Source organism: Lactuca saligna, chromosome 9 (genome assembly GCF_052625555.1).
Source record: "Lactuca saligna cultivar CGN05327 chromosome 9, ASM5262555v1, whole genome shotgun sequence".
NCBI classification, from domain to species: Eukaryota; Viridiplantae; Streptophyta; class Magnoliopsida; order Asterales; family Asteraceae; genus Lactuca; species Lactuca saligna.
The window spans coordinates 29432725-29458103 of NC_136425.1; the positions used below are offsets into that span (position 1 = coordinate 29432725).

The following is a 25379-nucleotide window of genomic DNA, read 5'->3' on the forward strand; positions in this document are numbered from 1 at the left end:
AAAGATTGATCCCTAATCAGACGCAAGAGAAACCGATAGTAGCTTTGCTCACATTTCGTTCTTGAGTTAAAGGATTTGACAGAGGCGATATTTAGGCTTATTTAGGATGGAGTTCTTGATAATTTGGAACAAGGTCTTCATTTTTATAGAGAGGTCCTATAGAGTATACAAAGAGGTCTGATAGAGTGGGGGCATTAGGAAGTGGGGGAGTTGAGGATGGAGTTATGGGATGCTAAAGATAGAGTTGTTGGTGCCATGGGAGGTCCATTTCCATCATGGGCGAGAAAGGGAGGAAATAATTGTAATAGAGACTTTACACGGTTAGGATCAGAAATCGAAACAAATCAAATGGTTATGATTTGTTTGCTGGTTTTTAACCGACCGTTGTTAGCAATATATATATATATATATATATATATATATATATATATATATATATATATATATATATATATATATATATATATATATATATATATATAGAGAGAGAGAGAGAGAGAGAGAGAGAGAGAGAGAAGTTTAATAGGGAACCATTATTAATCAATGAACCAATCCAAAACATAAAAATTTGAAGCGATCGACGACCAAAGAAAGGATCGTAGATATGCACATTGGACTCGCATGCACTAGATTATACCAAAAACCTACTATTTTTTTTTAATTTTAATTTTTTAGGCCATCTGTTTTGTCAAAAAAAAAACCCGAATATACCCATTGTTTATGTTTTTCGTCCTCTTTAAATAGATATCAATATTAATGTATAAAAAATAATTTTTTTTTCAAAAAAACTCACTTCATTTTTTGTTTTTTTTTTTTTTGTTTTTTTTTTTGTTTTTTTTTTTACCTAAAAGAGTAATAAATATATCAAAATTCATATTTTTTTTGGTACTCTTTAAATATAGATTCATATTAATGTAAAAAAAAACAATTTTTTTTCAAAATTTTAGTTTAGATTCACATTTTCAATCTGTTGAAAACTGAATTATATTCAACGCATATTCATAGTATGAATAATAGTAAGTCAAATTCACATTGTGAATTCTGAAAACTAATTTATACACTTTTTAGATTTACAATGTGAATAAATTCAGTTGTTGATTTTACAAAACTAATTTATGATAAATTAAAATATTATAAAATTACATTAAACTATATTTCGATTCATATGTAAATTTCACTAAACTAATTTGTAAATGATCAAAGAATTGAAACAGTAAGCCGGATTCACATTTTGAATGTTAAAACTTAAATATTTACAGTTCAGATTCACAGTATGAATCTCAACAGATCAATGTGTTTTTTTTTATCGATGTCTATTAGTAGATGACAAAAATTAAGATTTCTAGTATATGTAGTTTTTTTTGAATAAAAAATAAACCTAAATATTGCCAAAAAAAATAAAACAAAACAAAACGACTTAGTTTTTATACAAAAAAAAGTTTGTTTTTTATATATTAATATTGATATCTATAGAAAAAGGATAAATATTAAGAATTTTGGTATATATTTTTTTTTGATAAAAAAAATGGTCTAAAAAAAATTAAAGGAAAAAATATGGTGAGTTTTTTTTTGATATAATCAAGTGTGTATGCGTTTAATGTACAAATCTACAATCATTCATTTGACGATTGATCATTATGATTTCCGATGTTCATGTTTGGTTCTTTGGTTCATTGTAATAAAAATAGGATGAAATTAAATTCGTTTTCATGAAGGAAAATTCAAGATTACCATAATAGTCTTTTTTATGCCACTATCAGCCACCGTCAACACCATCACCACCACCAACCCCATCCCCATCGCTACCACCACCGCCGTCACCTCCTCCACCACCAACCCATCACGACCATTGTCATTGCTACCACCACCATCACCACCATCGTCACCACTTCCACCACAACCACCACCCACAGGGTCGACTCGTTGATTTTAAGGGCTCTGTACCAAGAAGAAAAATTGTGCCATAAATACCGTTTTTTAATATGTAAGGAAAACAAATTTAAGATGGTGAATTATTGTTAAGGAAAACTTAAAAGTAAATAAATTAATTAAAAAGGAACATATCAATTTTTATAAAAAGTTCAAGAGCTAATTATGTAATTTTTAAAAACTGATTTATTGAACATATTGGAAGGAGGGGTTGATTATGAAATATATAAACATAAAATGCTGTGAAAAAACATCGAACCCACATTGACTTTAAATAGAGGAGGCATCTTTACTAACTGGGCTACCCAAACTTTGTACAATATCTTGAATAAATTCATATATATTTAGTTGTTAAATATATAATTTAATTAAAACTCGAACCCACGTTGACTTTGAATAGAGGAGACACCTTTACCAGCTGGGCTACCCAAACTTTGTACAATATCTTGAATAAATCCATATATAATTAGTTGTTAAATATATAATTTAATTAAAATTCGGATCTTAATTGATTTCACGTTTTTATGTTTTTGAAAAAGAAAAAAAAGGTAAGTTGTACACCTCAGTGGGGTAAACCTGCACCAATATCTATATGAGAGGTTAATAAGTAGAAAACTAATAATTTTCGGACATTCCAAGGTTAGACCCCTAGACCTTCTTGTGTAAAACCATTAACATTTATATTTGTCTCATTCTGTTTTGTAGGGATTTAAAAAAAAAAAAAAAAAAACATTTCTTGGTTGGTCCTAGTTATTTTTATATTTTTTAATACTTTTTGTATTTATTAGGATTTCCATGCTTAAACATCAACCAAATTCAAAAATCCAATTAACAAATTTTGTTATTTTCACTTTTCGTTTCCATATATGCCAGATGAATAACAGTATTCTGTGCAGGGTATCTAGAAAAAAAAAAAAAGCGATCGAAGAAATAAATTGAGTTTAGGAACATGTACTTTTCAACGTCTGTGAGCTTATAAAGTTTTACTTTTTATTAGTAAACTGCACGAGATGCATAAAACTCCCAGCTGTTCTTCACCATTGTTATCCAACCACCTATATAAAAGTCCCATCTCGTTCCATCTACCAAAAGTTTCAGCAACTTCTACACGTGTACAGTCAAGAACCAATTAGCCATGGCTACAGAAGCAAAAGATCTCAGAAAACTGAACCTCGATGCACCATTATTATCAACAAGACGACCCAACGCACTAACCAGTCATGTGAACTCACGACGTGCATCTTGGGACTCACGTAACAGGGTTCCGTTTTCATGGGAACTAAGTGCAGGTAAGCCCAAGGACGCCGGAACTGATCAAGTCCCCGATGATTTTCCAATCCCACCACCACCGGGAAGAAAACTTGTGGAGAACGATCAATATGATGGTGATGACGACTTCTCAGATGCCATCGATACATTTTCATTGTCTGCAGCCATAGACATGGTGGAGTCAGCAGAGATGGCGAAACGGAGTACTGGTAACATGTTAGCAGGCATGAGTTTGGAGCCATGTGGGAATGAGTCGCCTAGTTTCATCATTCAGAGGTTTCTTTCAGATGCTAAAGCTCTTGCTATTTCATCTGGTCTACCAATTGCGAAGAACATTAGTAATCAACAGGAGAAGTCATGTAAGCCTCAAATTATCCACACTTCGCCTAAAGGGTGTGGGTTAGGACTCGATGCTTTGTTTCCTTGGCGTACGAAGCACAGGCCTAGGCCTAGGCCGCCTTGTGGTGTTAAAAGTCCGGTTAGAGTGACAGCTGCTAGCGTTAAATCTCAATGGGGTTTCAAGCCTAAGCCAAAGTAGATATAGATGATTCCATTGGTTTGTAGTTTTAGTGAAAATGGTGCGTGTATTGTTTTCTTTTAAAACCGGAAACTGAATTCATTCACAAACGAGTAACTTGAGTATAGAAACCTAATGTCGCACATCGATATGAGATTGAAAGTCCATATCTTTAGATTGACGTTATGTAAAGTCTAACAGGTTCGGATGCAACTTGTGGATGATTGTATGCAAAGAGTTTTATTTGTACAAATTAAAACTACTTACAATTGTAAATTAGTTGTGTTTTCTTTTATCATTTTTTTGACTATTATATTTATTGCTAAATAAATCTAATGTGTTTATAAAAAAATTCACTTTCATGCTTTTGGGCGTGTGCGGCGAAATTAACTTGTAGCATTTTGTTAAACACTACATGAAGTGGCATCTGAATCTGAAACATTTTGTTTAAACTAAATGCTAGAAAATTGTAGTGCAAACAAAGACTTTTTATTCAAAACAGAGCGTTTTGTCAAACGTTAGAAGCTAGAAGCTCTCAAACGCTTCGTATCGAACACGCTCTATGTTAAAAATCATTTTAATAGTGGACAATTTAACAACCACAAATTTCAGAATCTTTCTGGCTCTAAATGTTCCCATACATTCCAATAAAATGGAAAATACAACATCATCCACACTCTCTAAGCATCCACAATACATTGAACTCCATAAAATTCAATTAATTGTCACATCATCAATTCTGTATTTCATACAACTCTATTAAGTTTTACTATAATGTATGAAACTCTACAAAGCTAAATGGAACATTACAAAACCTAATTTATAATATTTGTTTAAGAACTAGAAACTTTTTTTTTCATTGAATAGTTCAATGACCATTGGAATCCAAATTCATTGAATGTCAATATGACATCTTATAATGATGGATTTTCATTAACTGAATTACAACTAGGCTTGCCACCTCATTTAACTCTCATTTTGAACTCACAATTGTGGATGCTCTTACTATTAGAGAATGAATTGAGATATTCTCATTGATTTGATAAGGATAATGTACAAGGGATATACATACAACCAAATACAAAGGGCACATGGGCTGAATACAATAAATGTGCCATATACATAAAGGATTATGCTATACATACATACAAATTACTAACAATCCCCCTCCCCCGATAATTGTAACAAGAGAAGACTTACAAATGTTTAAACAAGAACGGAAAACATAGAAAAGATATAACGATAAACCCTTCGTCAAGATGGATGCGTATTGAGCGGAGGATGGGACATGGAGAACATAAATGTGACCAAGAACAACTTTGTCCCTTACAAAGTGAATATCCATTTCAATGTGTTTAGTGTGTTGGTGTTTCAACGAATTTGAAGACATATACACGGTATTGATATTGTCACAATAAATCAAAGTGGTTTTCTTCAGAGGACACCACAACTCAAGGAGAAAGTTACGAAGACAACATGTCTCGACAACAACATTGGCAATGCCACATTATTCTGCTTCTGAACTGGAACAAAAGATGAAACCTTGTCATTTTGAGGACCAAGAAATGAGGTTGTCTCCTATAAGACACAGTATCCAGAGGTAGAGCGTCAGCTGGTCGGACATCCCCTAGTTCGCATCTGAGTACACCGTGATGGAAGTGGTAGTAGAAACATGAAGTTGTAAGCCATGATCAATAATATCAAGAATGTATCTTAGAATCTGTTTGAGAGCATGAAGATGTGGCTCTCTAGGATCATGCATGTAAAGACATATTTACTAAATATTAAACACAATATATGGGTTGGTGAATGTCATGTACTAAAAGGCCCTTACAAGATTGCTATAAAGAGTTAGGTTTACAACTGGAGTACCTGAGGCATCCAATTTATGATCTGGTTCAACCGGTGTGCGACAGGGGTTGCAGTTCATCATGTTTGCACATTGTAGTATATCAATAACATATTTTGTTGCAACAAAAATAGACCAATGGAAGATCGAGCTACATAACTCCCAGAAAAAATATACAACTCCCAAGTCAGTCATGGAGAACTCACGACAAAGCTGAGTGATAATATATTGAATGATCACATAGGAGGAAGCCATGAGAATAATGTCGTCGAATCATCATGAGTATGTGATATAAATAAAGATGGATCAGAGCGACTTTGTTAGAAGCTGATAGTAGGTGTTTGCTTAGCAAACCGGTGGTACCATGCTCTTGGGGCTGTTTAAGGCCATAAAGAGATCATTGGAGGAGACATATATGATCTAGAAGCTGTGGATCACGAAAGTCTGGTGGTTGATGCATGTAAGCTATCTCCTGTAAGTGGCTGTGAAGAAATACATTCTTCACGTCATGTAACACCATGTTCCGAATCACTTTCCTAATTTGGGGTTGTGGCCTGAAGATAGCTTATCATAAGGCTTAGGGCCTTTAGAAAAGAGAGATCTAGACCCATTTAGGTATGGATAATGTAATTGAGGTGATCCGGGAGTTTGGGTTGTGTCTTGGAGCCAATGGGTATATCGGTAAAGTGGTAGTTCGAGCTCTTTATGAATTTTGGATTTTTTTCGGAAAGTTTTAAGGTGAGGATAAGTTGATATATGTGTACAGCTTCTCACCATCTTTCTGTGGATATAAAGAATATCAAAAATGGAGTTGAAACGAAGAAGTTATAGCCGTTTGAAGTTGGAGTAGTTTAGGTGAGTGATCGTTGACTTGTTGACCAAGCTCATTTAAGGCTCACGACGTGAGCATGAAGTGCATACACCTATGTTTTCTGCAATATGTGATTTCTGGGAATGAACTCTGATAAATGTTTTATTTTAAAATGTTTTTCAATGTGTGAACCAAGTTACAAATGTGTTTTAGTTATGTTAAAAATAAAAATTTTGGTCATGAATTTTAGGATGTTACACGTCAAGCTAGTGTATGGGCCACTGTCTGGAAACTATGATGCTGAGGAAAGTACAAATAGCAGACGGTGACAACCAGACTAAATGTCTCATCGTAATCAACTTTTTTTTTGTTGATTGCATCTATTTTCAATAAGTCGTTCTTTGTAATGAGAAGGAGATCCATCTACATAAAATTTATGGTGAAATAGCCACATAGATCTGACAATATTAACGCCTTGAGGTCATGAGACTAGAGTCCAAGTTCTATTCGAGAATAAAGAATTATACTCATCATGTATAGACTGCGCTAGTTGGGGTCCTACAAGGCATGCATATGAGATTTAAAGACATGATAATGAGAAGAGGGATAAAGATTTAGGCGATGGATAGGTTTAACTATACCACTACGATCTATAGTGGTCATAGGGTAAGTGGGATTAGGTACATATGGAGACGATGAAGATGAATGATTGTTTCGGTCAGTGTTTGGGGAAACCAATAGCAATGGAGAATTGAATGGAGTGGACTGAGTAGAGGGACTGAACACTGGAGAGGATGTGGAACCCGATGGAGTAAGAGGGTTGGATGGTGGTGTAGGACCTGAGGGTATGGTAGGAGATGTAGGAGTAGGGTTTGATAAAGTGTGGAAGCTATAACACTCGCAAATTGAGGCTACACATAATAAGTAATATTATTAAAGTTAAATCCTTGATTATGATAATCTATAGCCGTGCCCATTGTAGACTATATAATACAAGTTTTGTATTAAGGAAAAATAGGAAAAAATCAGTTGAATCGTATGTAAGTCGCAAAAATAACTGCGCCAAAGCATATATATATATATATATATATATATATATATATATATATATATATAGAAAATATATGTCATCCTGATCCCGAAAATATAAATTTCATAGAAATCCGACTTCGTATGAATTAGATATGATTTTTATAAAGATATAAAAATCAGTCGGGCAAAATGAATGTGTGACGTTAAAAGGTACGAAGAGAATGATTGACTTTTGGGCAAAGTCACCAAAGTGAAAGTCGTAGTACTCTTTAAGATAGAAATTTTGGTAAAAGGAAAACCAAAATTGAAGTCCGTACGAGAGAGTTATGATTTTTGCAAAATCATTAAATCTTATGAAAGTAGGGATGAAAAATAAATTCAGAATTAGCTGATAGAGTCTAAAGGAAAGTTGTAGTACACCTCGAGAGCTACACGTGGAAAAAAGAACATCAAAAATGGAGTCTGTAAGAAGAAGTTATGGAATTTACAAAATCTACGATTTGTGCCCTGTGTAGTGCGTGACGTGCGCTTCTAAAAAGTAAAAACGTGGACCACAGAGAGGCTGAAACGTGGCAAAAAGTGGCTGCAAAGATGTAGCCTTAAAATGTGCAACGTTCATCCCTTTTGCACATTGTGCACCCAAAATTTGGCTATAAATAAAGCTTCATCCTCCATTTCATTCCTCACACTTTCTCTCTTGACTTCCTTCGATTTTTCCCCATTTTCCCTTAGTTTTAGACTGCAGCAAAGCCCTACGACACTCCTAAATACTCATTTGAGTAATAGCCTTCGAGTAGGAGATCCTGAGTCACTATTCTGCCTGCTTAGATTCGGGTTTTCATCAAGAACCTATGTAAGTTAAGCTACACTCTATCTCTTCCATTGTAACTTATATTTATAGTTATAAGTTGTTATTATGAACCCAGTGTTGTAAAACTCGCCGAGTTGGCCGATTACTCCTCCGAGTACTCGCTACTCGGCCCCTTACCTAGGCGAGTTACAAAATCCCGAGTACTCCCCAATCGGCCTATTTACTAAACTGAGTAGTTTTGTAAAACATGGTCAACTCGGTGATTAATATGTATAATATACTTAATGATTTATTATTTAACACATACATATGATTATTACTACATATATATCTTAAATTTTCAGTAATTATTCGCGAAGTAAGACCATTATGTGATTTTTCAGCTTTTGTGTATTCACATGTATATAATTTTGTTATATATTTCAATCAACTTATGATTTTAACTTATGATTTTGACATATATAATTTCCCTAAAAATATTTCTACATGAATTACCGAATCCGAGTACTCCCGAGTACTCCCGGGTACTCGCTACTCGGTAGTCGGCCGAACAGGTACCGAGTAACGAGTTCTGCAACCTTGTATGAACCTATAAATAAGATTTATCAGTAATTTCATATCGTTATACTGATTGATCTACTTATGTGGATAATGTCTAAGTTGGATTTAGTGAAGTGTTTAACGTAGGATTTCCAAACAGTATACTATATATGCTAAACGGACCCTACATCTGATATGATCCTACCTCGTTATCCCTTATAAGCCATAGATAAGTAGAATTTGGAATTAATGATGGATCTAGGATATCTTTATTCATAAGGAATATTAGTCTAATACTTAGTGTTAATTGAACCTAGGTCACGTCAAAGGAAAATCTATGTGCTAAAGCAAAGCATTGCCCGAGTTTCGAGTCATCACTTTAACAAGTAAGTGCATAGTTACTTTCATCTTATATATATATATATATATATATATATAAAGTATTTAAGATAATTACATGCTATATGTTCATGTTATTTGTGTTCCTGATATCTATGTTAGATGAACACTATATACATGCTTTATTTGATTTTAAACTGTATATGTATTTTATTACCTATAAATATATTGGGTAAAGATAGGTAGATGTAAGATGATATAGATGTTAAGAGATGAAAGATGATATAGATAATGAAAGGCATATTAGATAAATATTAGCAGCTATGGACTTCGTGCTCATTAGGTAAGCACCGACAACGATGGACTTTGTGCCTAAACACCAGCAAAGATGGACTTTGTGCCTATTCTTCAGGACAAATCCTTAGGAATAAAAATAGAAAAAAAAAACTTACTAACATGTATTGTGGAGAAATACCTATAATAGTACTATCAGCAACGATCATTAAGATGATCATTAGGGTAGATCCTTAGGAATAAATATACAAGAAAACCTACTGACAAGTATCATAGAGGAATCCCTTAACTAGTGTTGTCAACATAGATGATCATTAGGGTAGATCCTTAAGAATAAAGAAGATAATGAGAATGAGAAATTGGGTTAATTGTTTGATAATTAAACATATTAACTATATTATGATGGGTTGAAAACCCTATGTACTCACCAGGTTTCCCAACCTGATCCACTCAACTTCTTTGTATCACAGATAGCGGTATAATGTTGCATGCATGAGGAGAGATTCAAGGAGATTTAGACTGTTAATATAATGAGACATTATAAGTCTCCTCTTATGCTTATGTTTTTGTATTGATGAAGACATCTCGAGTTTTATAAATAAAACTAGGGCTGTAAACGAACCAAACGAACACGAACAAGGTCTTGTTCATGTTCGTTCGTTTAAGTTAGCCGAATAACAAACGAACACGAACGGATAAACGAACGAGATTTTCTTGTTCATGTTCGTTCGTTTAACAAATTACTTTGTTCATGTTCGTTCATTTATGTTCGTGAACATGCTAAACGAACATAAACGAACAAACATAAACGAACAAAGATAAAAAAACACAATTAAACATATATGAACATAAACGAACATACTCCCTCCGTCCCAAAATTATTGTCCACTACCAAAAGTAGATATACACTTTTACCATATTACCCCTAACATTTAATAAAGTAAACTTGAATAATTACAAATGCACATTTCCCATTGGTTTTGGAAAAAGGCAAGAGAGTCATTTTACTCAAAAAGACAAAACTAATGATTGCTTTTCTTAATCTATGTTTTTTTTGTCTGTGGACAATAATTTTGGGACAGATGGAGTATAATATAGCAATATAATAAAAAATAATTGAATATAGATGAATATAAATAAACTTAAACGAACGAACATACACAAACGTAAATGAACATCGTAAACGAACGTTCACGAACATAAATGAACGAACGAGATCATTGTTCATGTTCGTTCATTTAACTAAACGAACGATAATTTTTGTTCATGTTCGTTCATTTATTAAATAAACGAACATAAACGAACTTCCCGCCGAACAGTTCACGAACGGTTCACCGAACGTTCAGTTTGTTTACAGCCCTAAATAAAACATATTTCTTCAAAAATGTTTTGATAACATTATCATCATGTTTTTGGGGACTAATTTCGCATAAAAATCTTTTTAAAAAATACTCTGATTTAGTAAGCTTGATAATACGTTCACAACACTACTAAGAACTTTTTTTCCTTCAAAAGCAACGAAAAACACCAATATGAGATTAAAAATGGAGGAGGGAAAATTAGGGTTTCTTCAAGGGGCTTAGGAGGTGATGGAGGTTGAGGGTGAAGGAAACCCTAACCCTTCACTTCCTTTAAATAGGGTCCAAGTCCGAAAATTAGAGTTTGCCCCTGATCATGTGTCATGTTGTGACCATCATAGTGTCACGTCATCGTGACAATTAAATGAGACTTCCCGATTTTCACGGCCATGTCACGACGTGGAGATGTTTCCCTCACGTCGTGACCCACCCAAAACTCATATATTACTTAAAATTTCGTACCTCGAGGATCCGGATGTTACATACGATACATGTAATTTCCTATTTATCTATTTAATGAGATAAATCAGTTTATGGGAAAATAATATATTTCAATATTCTTAATGGTTGTTATATGTATGTTAGGTAGTTTTCAAACAAATTATACATAATACCAAGAAGAAAGACATTAGAATGAAATTGAAATCCTAAAAAAGGCTGTGTAGAGTATATATACTAGTTTTTACAAGTCTATAATGCTCTATGTGTGATGCTACATGTAGTAGCACACAAAACCAATAACTTTCAAATCAACTTAAAACTATGGTCGAAACTACTTGTAGCCCACAACTTAGGATTTATAAGGGGATTAAAGTTTGAGAATTCACATAGAAGGTGGGTCGGGATATCACAAACTAAGTATCAAACTTTCGACATCTTATTTGATTTGTCTCCAAGCCGAAACTCTAACTAATGGAATTTCTCTCCATTCCAACACCATTTCATTATGATCATCTCCTTCAACTCTAATCTTGTATGGAGTTTCTCCTTCCCTTACCATTTCTCTAGCTTCATTCCGGCTTTCCATGGTCATCCGTTCACCTTTTAAACCGAAACCCTCTTGGAAAACCATGTCTTCTCTTTGTTCTTTCCATTTTTGGAACCAAGAGAAAGATGATACATAAGGCGCAAGAAAAAGAGTCTCCATAGCTATCCTCGCTTCATTGAGATAACTAGGAAAACCCCATTCCATTGATTCGTACAGCGCTTTGTAGTGTGCCAAATGTTTGTTAAAGAATGAAGCGTAGTCTGGGGAATTCCCCATTCTTTCACTTTCTTCTCCATCTCCAAAGGTTATGATGCCTTTGTTTTTCGCTAAAATTCTTTTGGCTATATTTATAAACTCTAAAACTTGAGTTGTTCTTCTTGTCCTTCCCATATGTGGAAGGCCAACCATACAGTTAAAGGCCAGGAATTTATTTCCAGAATTTCTGCCTCCAATTCCTTTCACCATTTGTGACAATTCCATCTCTGCTACCATCAAATTTAGACAAAAAGTTCTTGCATAGTTAAGAAGCTGCCTCTTCGTCTCCTCAAATCCTGAGACATGCTCTTCTAGTTTGATACTTGTGATGGTTAATGATCTTTTTGCTCGTGCCATGGCTTCAATCACAGGAGGCCATTGAGTTCCTTCGCCTATGTCGAAGTCAATTATGTGAACTGAGTCAACATAGGTGGGAACTGCTTGAAGGATGACTGAACTCGATGTAAAATGAGCAAACCGACCATAAGGAAAGATATCGTAGAAGGCTCTGAATGCTGGATTGAAGTTTCTTATTGATTCTTGTTTAAGGTATGCTTCTCCTTGATTTTCTTCTGGCTGGAACAAATTGAGGGCTAAGCGTTCGAGGGGTGACCCAATGGTGTTGGTCTTTTCACTTATGCATTTCACTATCACTGTGGCAAGTTCTCCCTGTCCCTTTCCCATAGCATCTGCATAAGCCATTAGTAGATTATGTATTCCTTCTTGGGACTCACTTTCCATGGAATCATCTGTTTGTTCCATTGGTGACTGATGTTCTGATGGTGCACATACGGAAGACGCACTGGATTGGTCGCTTTGGTTGGGACTCATCAATACATGGTCACCTCCGATAGACCTTTTGGTTGGAATCTCTTCCATCTGTTGATCATCAACACACAACCATCCACAAACATCACCAAACCCCTTCATGTTAATTACCGATGACGGGTTATGCATAAGATCATAATCAGAGGATAACGTGGGGAAGTTGGCCGATGAAAATTTTGAGGAGTTTTCAGACTCGGAAGCGATTAAAGAAGAAAAGTCGTGATGTTCCCCTTCATAAACTTCTATTTTTGGATCATAATGATCAAGATCTGAATGAAAAGAAGAGTGAGGTCGCCAAGAAGGTGAAAGCAGAAGCTGCGACGACATCATATACTTTTATTGTTTTTATGATGATCTCAAAGTTAAGTTTTGAGAGAGTTCTCTGTGTCCAGTTGTGATGATTTTGGGTGTTCCTTGATGTGTTTTTATATATCATGTTGGTTGAAAAATGTCAACAAAAAAGTTAGAAAACGGCGTTATAAAACAAGGCAGGTTAACTACTAAAAAAGGACACTGTTGGTCTTCCTTCATGTATGCCTTGGATTTTTCTTTAAAGTAGGTCAAGGTGCCCCCATCATACTCAGATTACAATATTAAAATGGGTAAATTCCAAGACATAACCATGATTTTCTTAATATTAATCGGGCAATTTATTTTGTTTTTACTGATGTACTTAAAAAAGTTATATCCATACTACGAATGTACTTAAAAGTAGCTTTCATGTAAAATAGCAGCTGGAAATTTCAAATGTATTTTATTATTTACCGGTGATATCAATATATATATTTATAATTCTTTGCACATAATATTAACTTACTTACAATTCCTTATTCATAATGACATTATGCATATATGTTACAAATAATAGTATTATAGTAATTAATATGTAGTAACTTGCAACTTGTAGGCATTTAACAAGTTTCAAGTTATATAGTTTATTATCAGTAGATTATTCTTTGCACATAATATTAAATATTTAAATGTAACGGTGTTACTAGCTATTGTAAGTAAAAAGTAAAAATACGTTACTATTATGGAGAAATAAAAACAAATTAATTGTTAAAGAAAGTAAAATGGGTTGGCTATTCATGGGAATTTGATTGGATAACAAGCATGCATCATGGTTTAGTAATAGTATAAAATTAACAATTTGTATAATGATTAATCAAAGAAAGAAAAATAGTTTTACTCCCATTTTTGCACTTTTATTTCGAAATCTATTGAGAAACACTTTCAACGTATTCAAATATGTTTTTCTTCTTCATATGGTTTAGATTCAAATAATATACTTGGATTTGGTATTGCGAAATTAGTTTTGCTAGTCCTTTGCTTGTAAGACAAGTCTTATTGCAATGTACGAAGTTATCCCGCCCACACAAAGACGCTAGCCAGACATGGCATCTATTGTGCTTCCAAGATAACTTCAACACGCCGTGATGATCCTGAATGTCTGACAATACTTCTCGATAATGTTTGCGTCTTTCACGTTGTTGGTGCTAAACCAATGCTAGCTACGCTTAGGCATCCAATCACACGTTTAACAAGGATATAATCATTTGAATATTTGCTACTACCACCAAGATTCGTATCGACAGTCGCTCCGCCAAGGCTCACGCCTAAGGTTTTACAGCGACCGTCGCACCCTCTTACTCATCAGGGCTTGGCACGGCCGGGTGTAGGTCACGCTTTATTTCGAAATCTATTGAGAAACACTTTCAGCATAAACGTATTCAAATATGTTTTTCTTCTTCATATATGGTTTAGATTCAAATAATATACTTGGATTGGTATTACGAAATCGGTTTTGCTAGTCCTTTGCTTGTATTTTACTATATATATATATATATATATATATATATATATATATATATATATATATATATATATATAAGGCGAATGTCCGTGCGTTACGTAGAAACACCTATATAGTTGAAGTTTTTACAGATAGATATTTTTTTTAAATATAAAAACAACGTTGTTGTTAAATTTGATATAATAATTTTTATACTGAATTGATATAATATTGATTATTCTGAATTATATGATAACATATATATATATATATATATATATATATATATATATATATATATATATATATATATATATATATATATCAATCGTTTGAATGATTTCTACCTACGAGTTTACACATGAATAAAATTAAATATAATATATGATTTAATGTTAATTATACTTATAATAACTGTTAATTAATTTTTTTTAAAAATTATTTGATTGATATTTTAATTTCTATCATTATAATTATTTAAAACATCAAACATTATTTTTTGCTTTTAAAGGTAACAATATAATTATTTATGTAGAGTTAATTTTAACTATTATTATTGTAAGTTATTTTAAACTACTAATTTGGAAACTTTTAACAATTATAAAAATATCTTTAGGAAATGTTTTAGTTAAATTAAGATTACAATTTAGTCTTTTGTATTTATCACTACAATTTATCACTTTTAACTCTATATAAAATATTCTTTAAGTTGACATTGTAATGTGCAGAAACATCTATATAGTTGAAGTATTTACAAATATATGTTTTTTTAAATATGACAATAACGTTATGTTAAATTTGATATAATAATTCGTAGACTAAATTGATATAATATATTTCTTATTTTGAATTATATATAACATATGGTTTAATGTTATTTATAGTTGTTGTTATTGTTAACTAATTTTTAAAATTTATTTGGTTAATGTTTTAATTTCTATCGTTATAATTATTTAAAACACCAAACATTATTTTTTGATTTTAAAGGTAACAATATAATCATTTTTATAGAGTTATTTTTAACTATTGTTATTGTCAGTTATTTTAATTTATTTATTTGAAAACTTTTAACAATTATAAAAATATGTTTATGAAATATTTTAGTTAAATTGATATTACAATTGAGTTTTTGCATTTATCACTGCATTTGATTGCTTTTAACTATTTACAAAATATCCTTTGGTTTTTTAAGTGAAACTGAAATTTATTTTAAGTTGAAATTGTAATGTTATATTTAAGTTAACAATTTAAGTATTTTATTCAAATTGTTCAAAAGTTGTAACTTTAAACTGATAATGATCTACATATAACAACATATTCAATCTAATAAATTAAGTATAATATGACAAAAGTTAAATACATAACTTTATAAGTGGAAATAAAGATATTATTTTAAAATTGAAATTTAATTTATTTATGATTACATTTTAGATTTGATATTTATTTAACTTTATTAACCAACTTATAATTATTATTAGAAAGATACTACAATTTATCACTTTTAACTATTTATAAAATATTCTTTGGGTTGTATAACTTAAACTAAAATTTATATATATTTAAGTTGACCCTATAATGTTATATTTAAATTAATAATTTAAGTATTTTATACAAATTGTTTCAAAAGTGTATCTTTAAAATGATAATGGTTTACATCCAATAACATATTAAAACTAATAAATTAAGTATAATATGTTAAAAGTTAAAAAAACATAACTATATAAGTAGAAATAAAGATATTATTTTAATATTGAAATTTAGTTTATATATGATTACACTTTAGGTGTGATATTTATTTAACCTAATGAACAAAGAGTTTCAAATGAATGTGCTGAAAGGAAAAATACATGGGAGTTTCAGATGAATGTGATGAATAAAACTCTACATCAACCCAATTTGAGTTTATATGAATTTATATTTGAAAAGTTGCAATTGTTTTCTTACATCTTACATACTCTTCAAACCTTACAAATATAATTTATCAGTTGACATACATGCAATATACAATCTGCAAATTTCTTATATAGGCTAATATTTCATTTAACTCATCAATTAAATAACATGATTTGAAGAGTTTTAAGAGTTACAAATCATAATATTTTAAGTAATCATAAATTAATTTGTATAAGTTGAATAGTCTTAAGAGTTTCAAATGTATGAGATTTAAGGAAAAATGGTCTTGAGAGTTTCAAATGCATAACGTGTTGCGCAGAAACACCTATATAGTTGAAACCTTTAATAATATATGTTTTTTAATTATAACAATAACGTTGTTGTTAAATTTAATATAATAACTTGTATACTAAATTGATATAATATATTGATTATTTTGAATTATATGATAATATATACATCTATTATAACTGTATAATCTCAATCGTTTGAATGACTTCTACCCGCGAGTTACTCATGAATAAAATTAAATATAATATATGGCTTAATTTTATTTATAGTTTTTGTTATTGTTAATTATTTTTTTTTTAAATTTATTTTTTTAACGTTTTAATTTCTATCATTATAATTATTTAAAACATCAGACATTGTTTTTTATTTTATTTTAAAGGTAACAATATAATTATTTATATAGAGTTACTTTTAACTATTGTTATTGTAAGTTATTTTAAACTACTTATTTGAAAACTTTTAACGATTATATAAATATCTTTAGGAAGTATTTTAGTTAAATTGATATTATAATTTAGTTTTTTCATTTAGCACTACAATTAATGATTACTTTTAACTATTCACAAAATATTCATTGGGTTTTTTTTAAGTGGAACTGAAATTTATATTTAAGTTGACACTGTAATGTTATATGTAAATTAACAGTTTAAGTATTTTGTCTAAACTGTTCAAAAGTTGTAGCTTTAAATTGATATTGGTTTACATACAACAACATATTAAATCTAAGAAATTAAGTATAATATGTTAAAAGTGAAAGACATAATGTTATAAGTAGAAGTAAATATATTATTTTAATATTGAAATTTAGTTTATTTATGATTACACTTTAGGTTTAATATTTATTTAACCTTATTAATCAAATTATAATCATTATAAGAAAGACACTACAATTTATCACTTTTAACTATTTACAAAATATTATTTAGGTTGTTTAAGTTAAACTAAAATTTATATTTAAATTGGTCCTGTAATGTTATATTTAAATTTATAATTTAAATATTTTATACAAATTGTTCAATAGTTGTAGCTTTAAAATGATAATGGTTTATATTCAACAATATATTTATAATTTATATTTAAGTTGATCCTGTAATGTTATATTTAAATTTATAATTTAAATATTTTATACAAATTATTCAAAAGTTATACCTTTAAAATGATAATGGTTTACATCCAATAATATATTAAAACTAATAAATTAAGTATAATATGTAAAAAGTTAAAAAAAAAAACATAACTTTATAAGTAATCGTAAATATATTTCTTCTTAATATTCAAATTTAGTTTATATATGATTACACTTTAGGTTTGATATTTATTTAATCTTATTAAGCAACTTATAATCATTATTATAAAGAAATTGAAAAATCATGGGAGTTTCAAATGAATGTGATGAAATGAAAAATGCATGAGAGTTTCAAATGAATATGGTGAAAGAAAAAATAAATCGTTTATAATATAGTATGATATATATATATATATATATATATATATATATATATATATATATATATATATATATATATATATATGAATAAGTTCAAATGAAGACAGTAAATAAAGTGAGGATGTGAAGACACTACTTTTATGTTATTATTCTGTTATGAATCTTATATATACTGTCTTATATCTTTATTCGGTAATGAATATATGAATAATCAAATTTTAATATTAACATTATAACTTACTACAAATAAATATATAAATAATCATACTCCAAATATTCACATTAGAATAACAATAATAGAACATATATGTAAAATTATATACCGGGGGGGGGGGGGGGGGTTCAAATGAACACAGTAAATAAAGTGAGGACGTGAAGACACCACTTTTATGTTATTATTCTGCTAATAATTTTACATATATGTTCTATTATTGTAATTATAATGTGAATATTTGGCGTGTGATTATTCATATATTTATTTTTAGTAAGTTATAATGTTAATATTAAAATATGATTATTCATAATTCATTACCTAATAAAGACATAAGATAGTATATAGAAGATTAATGACAGAATAATAATATAAAAGTAGTATCTTCAAGTCGTCACTTTATTTACTGTCTTCATTTGAACTTATATATATATATATATATATATATATATATATATATATATATATATATATATATATATATATATATATATATATATATATATATATAATAGCCGTTTACCCGCGCCAAACATCGGGTGCGAATATATATATATATATATATATATATATATATATATATATATATATATATATATATATTCAGAAATTACTTTCTAGAGACAATTAATTCTTTTATGCAAATAATTTACTACATCTAAATAATTATCAATAAGAGACATGCTAGCATAAATGAAATCAATAAGAATTAAAAATGAAAAGTTGGGATTATATACAAATATACATGAACACATGATTGATTGCACATTATTAATCGTGCAACATTTTTTTATACATCACATTTGATGTATAGACTTCACTGTCGTTGAATTGTTTGTCATGATTCACTAATATATTTGTATTGGCAAGTGATATCCCTCTGGATAATACCACATAAAGTTGGTCATGAGGTAATCTGAGAGAGATTTGGTTTGGTTAATTCATTTCATTATAGTTAGGTGGAAATGGATTTTCATCCCTAATTTTTTATAAAATAATTTGTTTTTATGTCAAAAAGATCTTAATGGTCGGTAGATATCCTCTATGTAGGTACATAAATTGGAAAAAGGCAATCAATGATGAGTTGAAATTTGTTTTTCTTATCAAATAAGTTAATTAGAAATAAATGACTAAAATGAAAGGGTGTCCATTAGGAGCACATAATGGCAGATACTCGCCTAAATAACATTGAATCCGTCACAGAAACAGAAGTGATAATTCCTAAAATGTTGCAACTAGCTGCACGACTATTTAAATTTTGTAACCTCTATGAAGTCGGTCAGAATAATACTAATACAATCGGTTTGCATATCTTACGATTTCATCTTTATCTAATTTTAAGAATTTAATGCAATATCGTAATTTTATAAGCATGGTCCACCATCTTTTTTCACAATGTGAGACAAACTTAAGGAGTTTATTGTTCCCCTTCCATGATCAAGCTCCCTAAACTCCCAACCATGTTATATTTTACTTACATATACCAAATTGGGACTCTTAAAAAGGATATTTGATCTCGAAAATGACTCAATGCTCCAAATAATCATTTTGATTAAATAAAGATACAAATGAATGTGAAGTAGAAATGTGAATATCAAAATTTGAATAGGATGCAGGTTTATTGGAATTTGTTAAACCATCTTTACAACACATATTAGTTAAATTATGCATGTGCACTATACAGATAATCAAACTACCGAAAGACATATACCACAAAGTTAGGTCGGAAGTGGTGAAATACTCTTCATTTTTGTCTTGGCATCATCGATTGCAATTACCTCTTATGAAGATAAGATATGTTTCTGAACCTATCGGATACCAAATTTATAATAATAATAATAATAATAATAATAATAATAATAATAATAATAATAATGAAGATTAGATATAAAAAAATGGCATATACATATTCATAAATATAAATATACACACACTATAAGTGGTCAAACAAAATTTAAAGACTAAAATGAAATTTATCTTCCAAACACACCCTGATACCATATGCGATCAATAGAGACCAAAAGAAGCACAAAAGACCATTTAGTGCAACATTGATGTAAAATGTGGACGAATGTAAGACCAATAGGCCCACTGGATCAAGAATTCAAAGACTAAAGCCAGCCTCAATTGTAAACTTTTTCAAAACAACTCAAATCCAAGTATCATTTTTTTTATAAAAACATGAAGCACAAATCCATTCGGATTTTCGACACTTAAGGAAACAAGTTAATGCCTCCTTCCCTGCAAAATCCATTGCCGACCCTTTCCCAACATCTATCATATCACATCATCATAAGCAAAATAAAGGACAAAATTGTTATTTTATCTCATCAAATAAAGCTCAACAAAAAAATTGAATACTTTTTAATATATGCATTACAAAAATATAGTTTAATAGTAATATGCTTATGGAAATCTTACATATTTGGTGTCTATAGTATGTTGCTGTTTTTTTTCTTTAGTTTTGGTTCTAAGGACATGATGGTCATTTTAAAAAATTTAGCAGCATATACGTTTTTGATTAAATAGTAGCTTGCAAGAATGGTCCCTGTGTCATATACTTAAAAAATTAGCACATGGGTTTTGTTTTCGTGATTGCATGATTTGAACTTGGCCAAAACCAATACACTAAGTGTATAAGGAAATGGGTTTTCTGGAGGTATTAAGAGGACTACCAATAACATTTCATAAAGTTGTCTTGAAATTGGAACTTTATGAAAACCACCTAATAGAAGACATCCTAAACACATATAGATAGTTATCCTGTTAATGTTTACTGATAAATCTAAATAATATGTGGTTGTCATTTACTCTATTGATAAAGAACAACAAACCACATAACATTGGTCATGACCTCTTATAAAATAAGTCATCAATATCCCACATGATATTAAAATGACATGTATGATTAAATGAGAATGAGTTATTAATGTGAAACTTAATCGAAAGAAGACGAAATGTTAGGTCAATGTATAACCTTGATTTAGATAATAAAGGTCACATATTCAATAATAATATTGTCATCGTCTTTAACCATGAAACCAATAAAATAAACACCTGAGTTGATTCATAATTTTCTAAATTAAAATATCTTTATTTTATTGCAATGATTTATTCTTAAATTTAAACAAAACATAATAGTTTATGAAATTTTTTGTTGCATTACAAATATGTCTACATGATCCTAGTGTGTTTGGTTGGCAACAATTTACTAACTTAGCACTTAGCACCGAAAATACAAATATTTTGGGAAATAATAGCATAAAAGTGTTTATTTAATGACTTTTATTCCACTTAAAGGTTACAAAATGAAAGTTGTTATATTTTTTATATTTGTAAACCTTCAACGTGCGTCGATATGTCCGAGTGGTTAAGGAGACAGACTCGAAATCTGTTGGGCTTTGCCTGCGCAGGTTCGAATCCTGCTGTCGACGTTTTTAATTTTTCACATAAAATTCTTCACCTTATCCTAGGTCCAGGGATCTGATTATTTTCGTTTTTTACTACTCTCACTGTATAATTTTACTGATCATCCGATTTCGAAGTGGATTCAAAGCAATTTAACTCAGTGGTATTGTTTAAATTAAGTTCGTGTGTATTGTTTTTCATTTGATTAGAGTCTTTATTCGAAATGTGAGACTGTTGTAATTACAGAAATCTACTATTCTATTTGTTCATTTCCGTTTCTTCATGTCTATCAGTTATCTTTATTGTGTAATTCCAAGCAGTTGATCCTACTTGATGTTTGTATATGGTAGTATATGTATAAGTTTTGCCCTAATTTGTGTGTATTCTGTTTGCATACTTTTTGTTTGTATATGGTAATATATCCAATTATCCATCGTCTCCGCGCAGTGTTATTGAGCTTTTTCCTTCATGAATTGGCCATGTCCTTGTCTTGTTAGAATCTAAACTGAGTTGGTGTTTGGACTTGTTATATCAAAGTGATTATTGCAACTTATAGAATCAATTAATCAGGTAATCAGTCCTTTAAACCTAGACATAATTAGGTAATTCCATGTTTACCTCAATAATCAGTTTTCTTCCATTTACTCCTTACCTGAATTTGCAAATTTTGAAGAACTGCTATGTGTGATGATGTTATTATAACGTTTGAAATTTGCACAACAAATATGTTTATCGGTAAAGAAGATGCAGTTTCTGATCTCAAATTTAGGATATCATCATCATCATCATCTATTTTAAATGCACATATTACTTTCAAATACCTAATTTTTGTACACATCTATATATGCCTAACTATCAAGATTCTGTATCTTTCACTTACACCCAAGCAGAAACTTTCACTAATGGAGTTCCTCTCCACTCCAACACCATTTCATTCCCATTTTCTCCTCCAATTCCGATTCCATAAGGACTTTCTCTTTCATTCACCAATTCCCTGGCTTCATTCCAGCTTTCTATGTCCATCGACTGTCCTTTTAACCCAATACCCTTCAAAGAAAAAACTTCTTCTTGGCCTTCTTCCCACTTTTGGAACCAAGACAAAGATGATATAGAAGGTGCAATAAAAAGAGTCTCCAAAGCTATCCTCGCTTCAGTGAGGTAACTTGGAATCCCCCATTCCATTGATTCATATAAAGCTTTGTAGTGTGACAAATTCCCATCAAAGAATGAAGCATAGTTTGATGAATTTACCGTTTTGCCACCATTTTCTCCATCACCAAATGTTATGACCCCTTTGCTGTTTGTTAACATCTCTTTGGCTAACTTTAGGAATTCGATAGCTTGAGTTCTTTTCCTCATGCTTACCATATGTGGAAGGCCAATCATACAATTGAAGGCAAAAAATTCTGTGTCTAATTTTCCTTCCATTACTTTTACCAATTGTCCCAATTCGACTTCTTCTACCTTCAACTTTACACCAACATCTCTTGCATAGTTAGATAGCTGCCTCTTTGTCTCTTTAAAATTGAAGTCATGTTCTTCCAGTTTGACACTTGTAATGGTCAAAGTCAATGATTTTCTTTGTTGTGCTACAGCTTCTATCACTGAAGGCCATTGAGTTCCTTCACCCAAGTCAAAGTCAACTATGTGAACAGATTCTACATTGGATTGAACAGCTTTGAGGATGACTGAATTTGCTGTGAAATGGGCAAACCTTCCATAAGGAAAGATATCATAGAAGGCTCTGAATGCTGACTTGAAGTGTCTCATCAGTTCTTCTTTAAGGTACTCATCTCTTTGATTTTCTGCACTTTTAAACAAATTGAAGGCTATGCGTTCGAGGACTGGACCTATGGGGCTTATTTTTTCACTTATACATCTCACAATCACTTTCACAAGCTCTGTTTGTCCCATTGTCATAGCATCTGCATAGGCCTTCAGTAGATCCTCCAGTCTTGTTTCCATGACATCATCTGATGTCATGGAAAGGTCTGGACTCCATACATGAACACTTTCAGTTTCAGTAGACTTTTCCGATTGAATCTCTTCTATTTCTTGATTGTCATCACATAACCATTGGCACACATCATCAAGTGTGTTGATGTTGTCAACCATTGAAGGGTTTTGTATCTGATCATAACCCAACAATGGAGATTCGACATATGGCTCTGATGAAATCAATGAGTTTTCTGGGGAGCTATTGATTGAAGAAGAAAATTCATGGTAATAACTCTCATAAAAATCCATGTTTGGATCAAAATGATCAAGATTTGAATGAAAATAAGATTGAGTTGGCCAAGAGGTCTGAAGTAAAAGCTCAGACTCCATCTTTTTTTTAATTTTCTTGATGATGATATTGAAGGTAAGTGGATAGAACTTTGTGGCTTGAGTTTTGATGAGTGTTGGGGTGTTATCTGATACGTTTATATATATCATATTTGTTAATAGAAGTTAAGAGAAAAGTTAAAGTGGATATATGAATAAGAATTTGAATTAATTTAACTACTTGGAGGCCTCAATTTGTCTTTCTTTATGCCTTGGAGTTTTCTTAAGGTTGGTCAGCTGTACCCATCAATCTTAATATTAAATTGTTAATATATCCATCAATCATTTTGTCCGAATACTACTCACTTCAAAAAAATTCAACTTTAGTATATCCATATCAATTGCAAACTTTTCATTTTGCCATTTTGGTAAATTTTCAATCTTTAATAGCTTTTATACTCATCCTTGTCATCAAAGGTAGTGGATGATATTGATTTTGCGTCTCATCATTCTCTCTATTTCGTTATTGTTCAAAGATGTGGTAGACAATTCACCATTTTAGAACCCTTTTCTTGGAAGAATCAATTCCAAAATCCCAAATAAATGCTTTTATTATGACTTGATATGCTCCATTAGAAGCTATAGGTTGCTCTATTTTTGTAAATTGATCACTGAAAAATGATCCAATGGTCTTACTTAAATTACATGTCTAATCAAACTCATGAAAAATGTGGGAATATGCTTTTTCAAGATTGTCATTTTGATGCTAGAGGTTATGGGTTTGCTTTCATCCAATAAAAAAGCCACACCTATTTCTAGATAAATATATATATCTTATCTTTTTGGTATTAAATTATTGTGGTAATTGGGTATTAACTTGTTGGTTGAATGATATTGTGGCTGTTTGCTGTCTGTGGTTCCCCAATAATTTCAATTGTTTATTTAACAAATGTTCATATAATGTTGACATTATGAAGTGTTTGGATTCTTAAAAACTCTTTTTTGTTATAATCGTACTATTTTATTATGGATGTGATGGGTGATGGTTGTGACATCATATATTTTTATGAAGTTTAATGTGTTTTGCATTCTCAGAATTTGGAATTAGCTAAATCGGATTCTGTTTTGAAATATGTTTTTTTTTTCTCTTTCCTTTGATAAATGTTTTCGATATTCTTGTTGTATATGATATATTTAGGCACTTTGTCTTGTTTCAGTTTTCTTCCTAAAACTATAATATCTTCTTTTGATT

General features: G+C 30.7%; 3 protein-coding genes and 1 non-coding gene across 4 annotated transcripts; 2 read left to right on the forward strand and 2 right to left on the reverse strand.

Annotated features, from left to right (window-relative positions):
* Positions 1 to 3064: 3064 nt before the first annotated feature.
* Positions 3065 to 3736, forward strand: LOC145016143 (uncharacterized). Its single transcript, XM_078974549.1, has one exon. It carries the CDS (start codon positions 3065 to 3067, stop codon positions 3734 to 3736), a length of 672 nt encoding a protein of 223 aa, XP_078830675.1.
* Positions 3737 to 11520: 7784 nt separating this feature from the next.
* Positions 11521 to 12836, reverse strand: LOC145018625 (protein NODULATION SIGNALING PATHWAY 2-like). Its single transcript, XM_078976498.1, has one exon. The coding sequence runs from the start codon at positions 12821 to 12823 to the stop codon at positions 11627 to 11629; it is 1197 nt and encodes a 398-aa protein (XP_078832624.1). The 5' UTR covers positions 12824 to 12836; the 3' UTR covers positions 11521 to 11626.
* Positions 12837 to 21806: 8970 nt separating this feature from the next.
* Positions 21807 to 21888, forward strand: TRNAS-CGA (transfer RNA serine (anticodon CGA)). Its single transcript has one exon. It is a non-coding gene; the product is annotated as a tRNA-Ser (tRNA).
* A 721-nt stretch (positions 21889 to 22609) lies between these two features.
* Positions 22610 to 24281, reverse strand: LOC145018293 (protein NODULATION SIGNALING PATHWAY 2-like). Its single transcript, XM_078976196.1, has one exon. It carries the CDS (start codon positions 24188 to 24190, stop codon positions 22739 to 22741), a length of 1452 nt encoding a protein of 483 aa, XP_078832322.1. The 5' UTR covers positions 24191 to 24281; the 3' UTR covers positions 22610 to 22738.
* Between the last annotated feature and the right edge of the window lie 1098 nt (positions 24282 to 25379).

Coding starts and splice junctions, on each gene's coding strand:
- LOC145018293 (XM_078976196.1), bottom strand. CDS start 24,190: ATGGAGTCTGAGCTTTTACTTCAGACCTCTTGGCCAACTCAATCTTAT.
- LOC145018625 (XM_078976498.1), bottom strand. CDS start 12,823: ATGAGTCCCAACCAAAGCGACCAATCCAGTGCGTCTTCCGTATGTGCA.
- LOC145016143 (XM_078974549.1), top strand. CDS start 3,065: ATGGCTACAGAAGCAAAAGATCTCAGAAAACTGAACCTCGATGCACCA.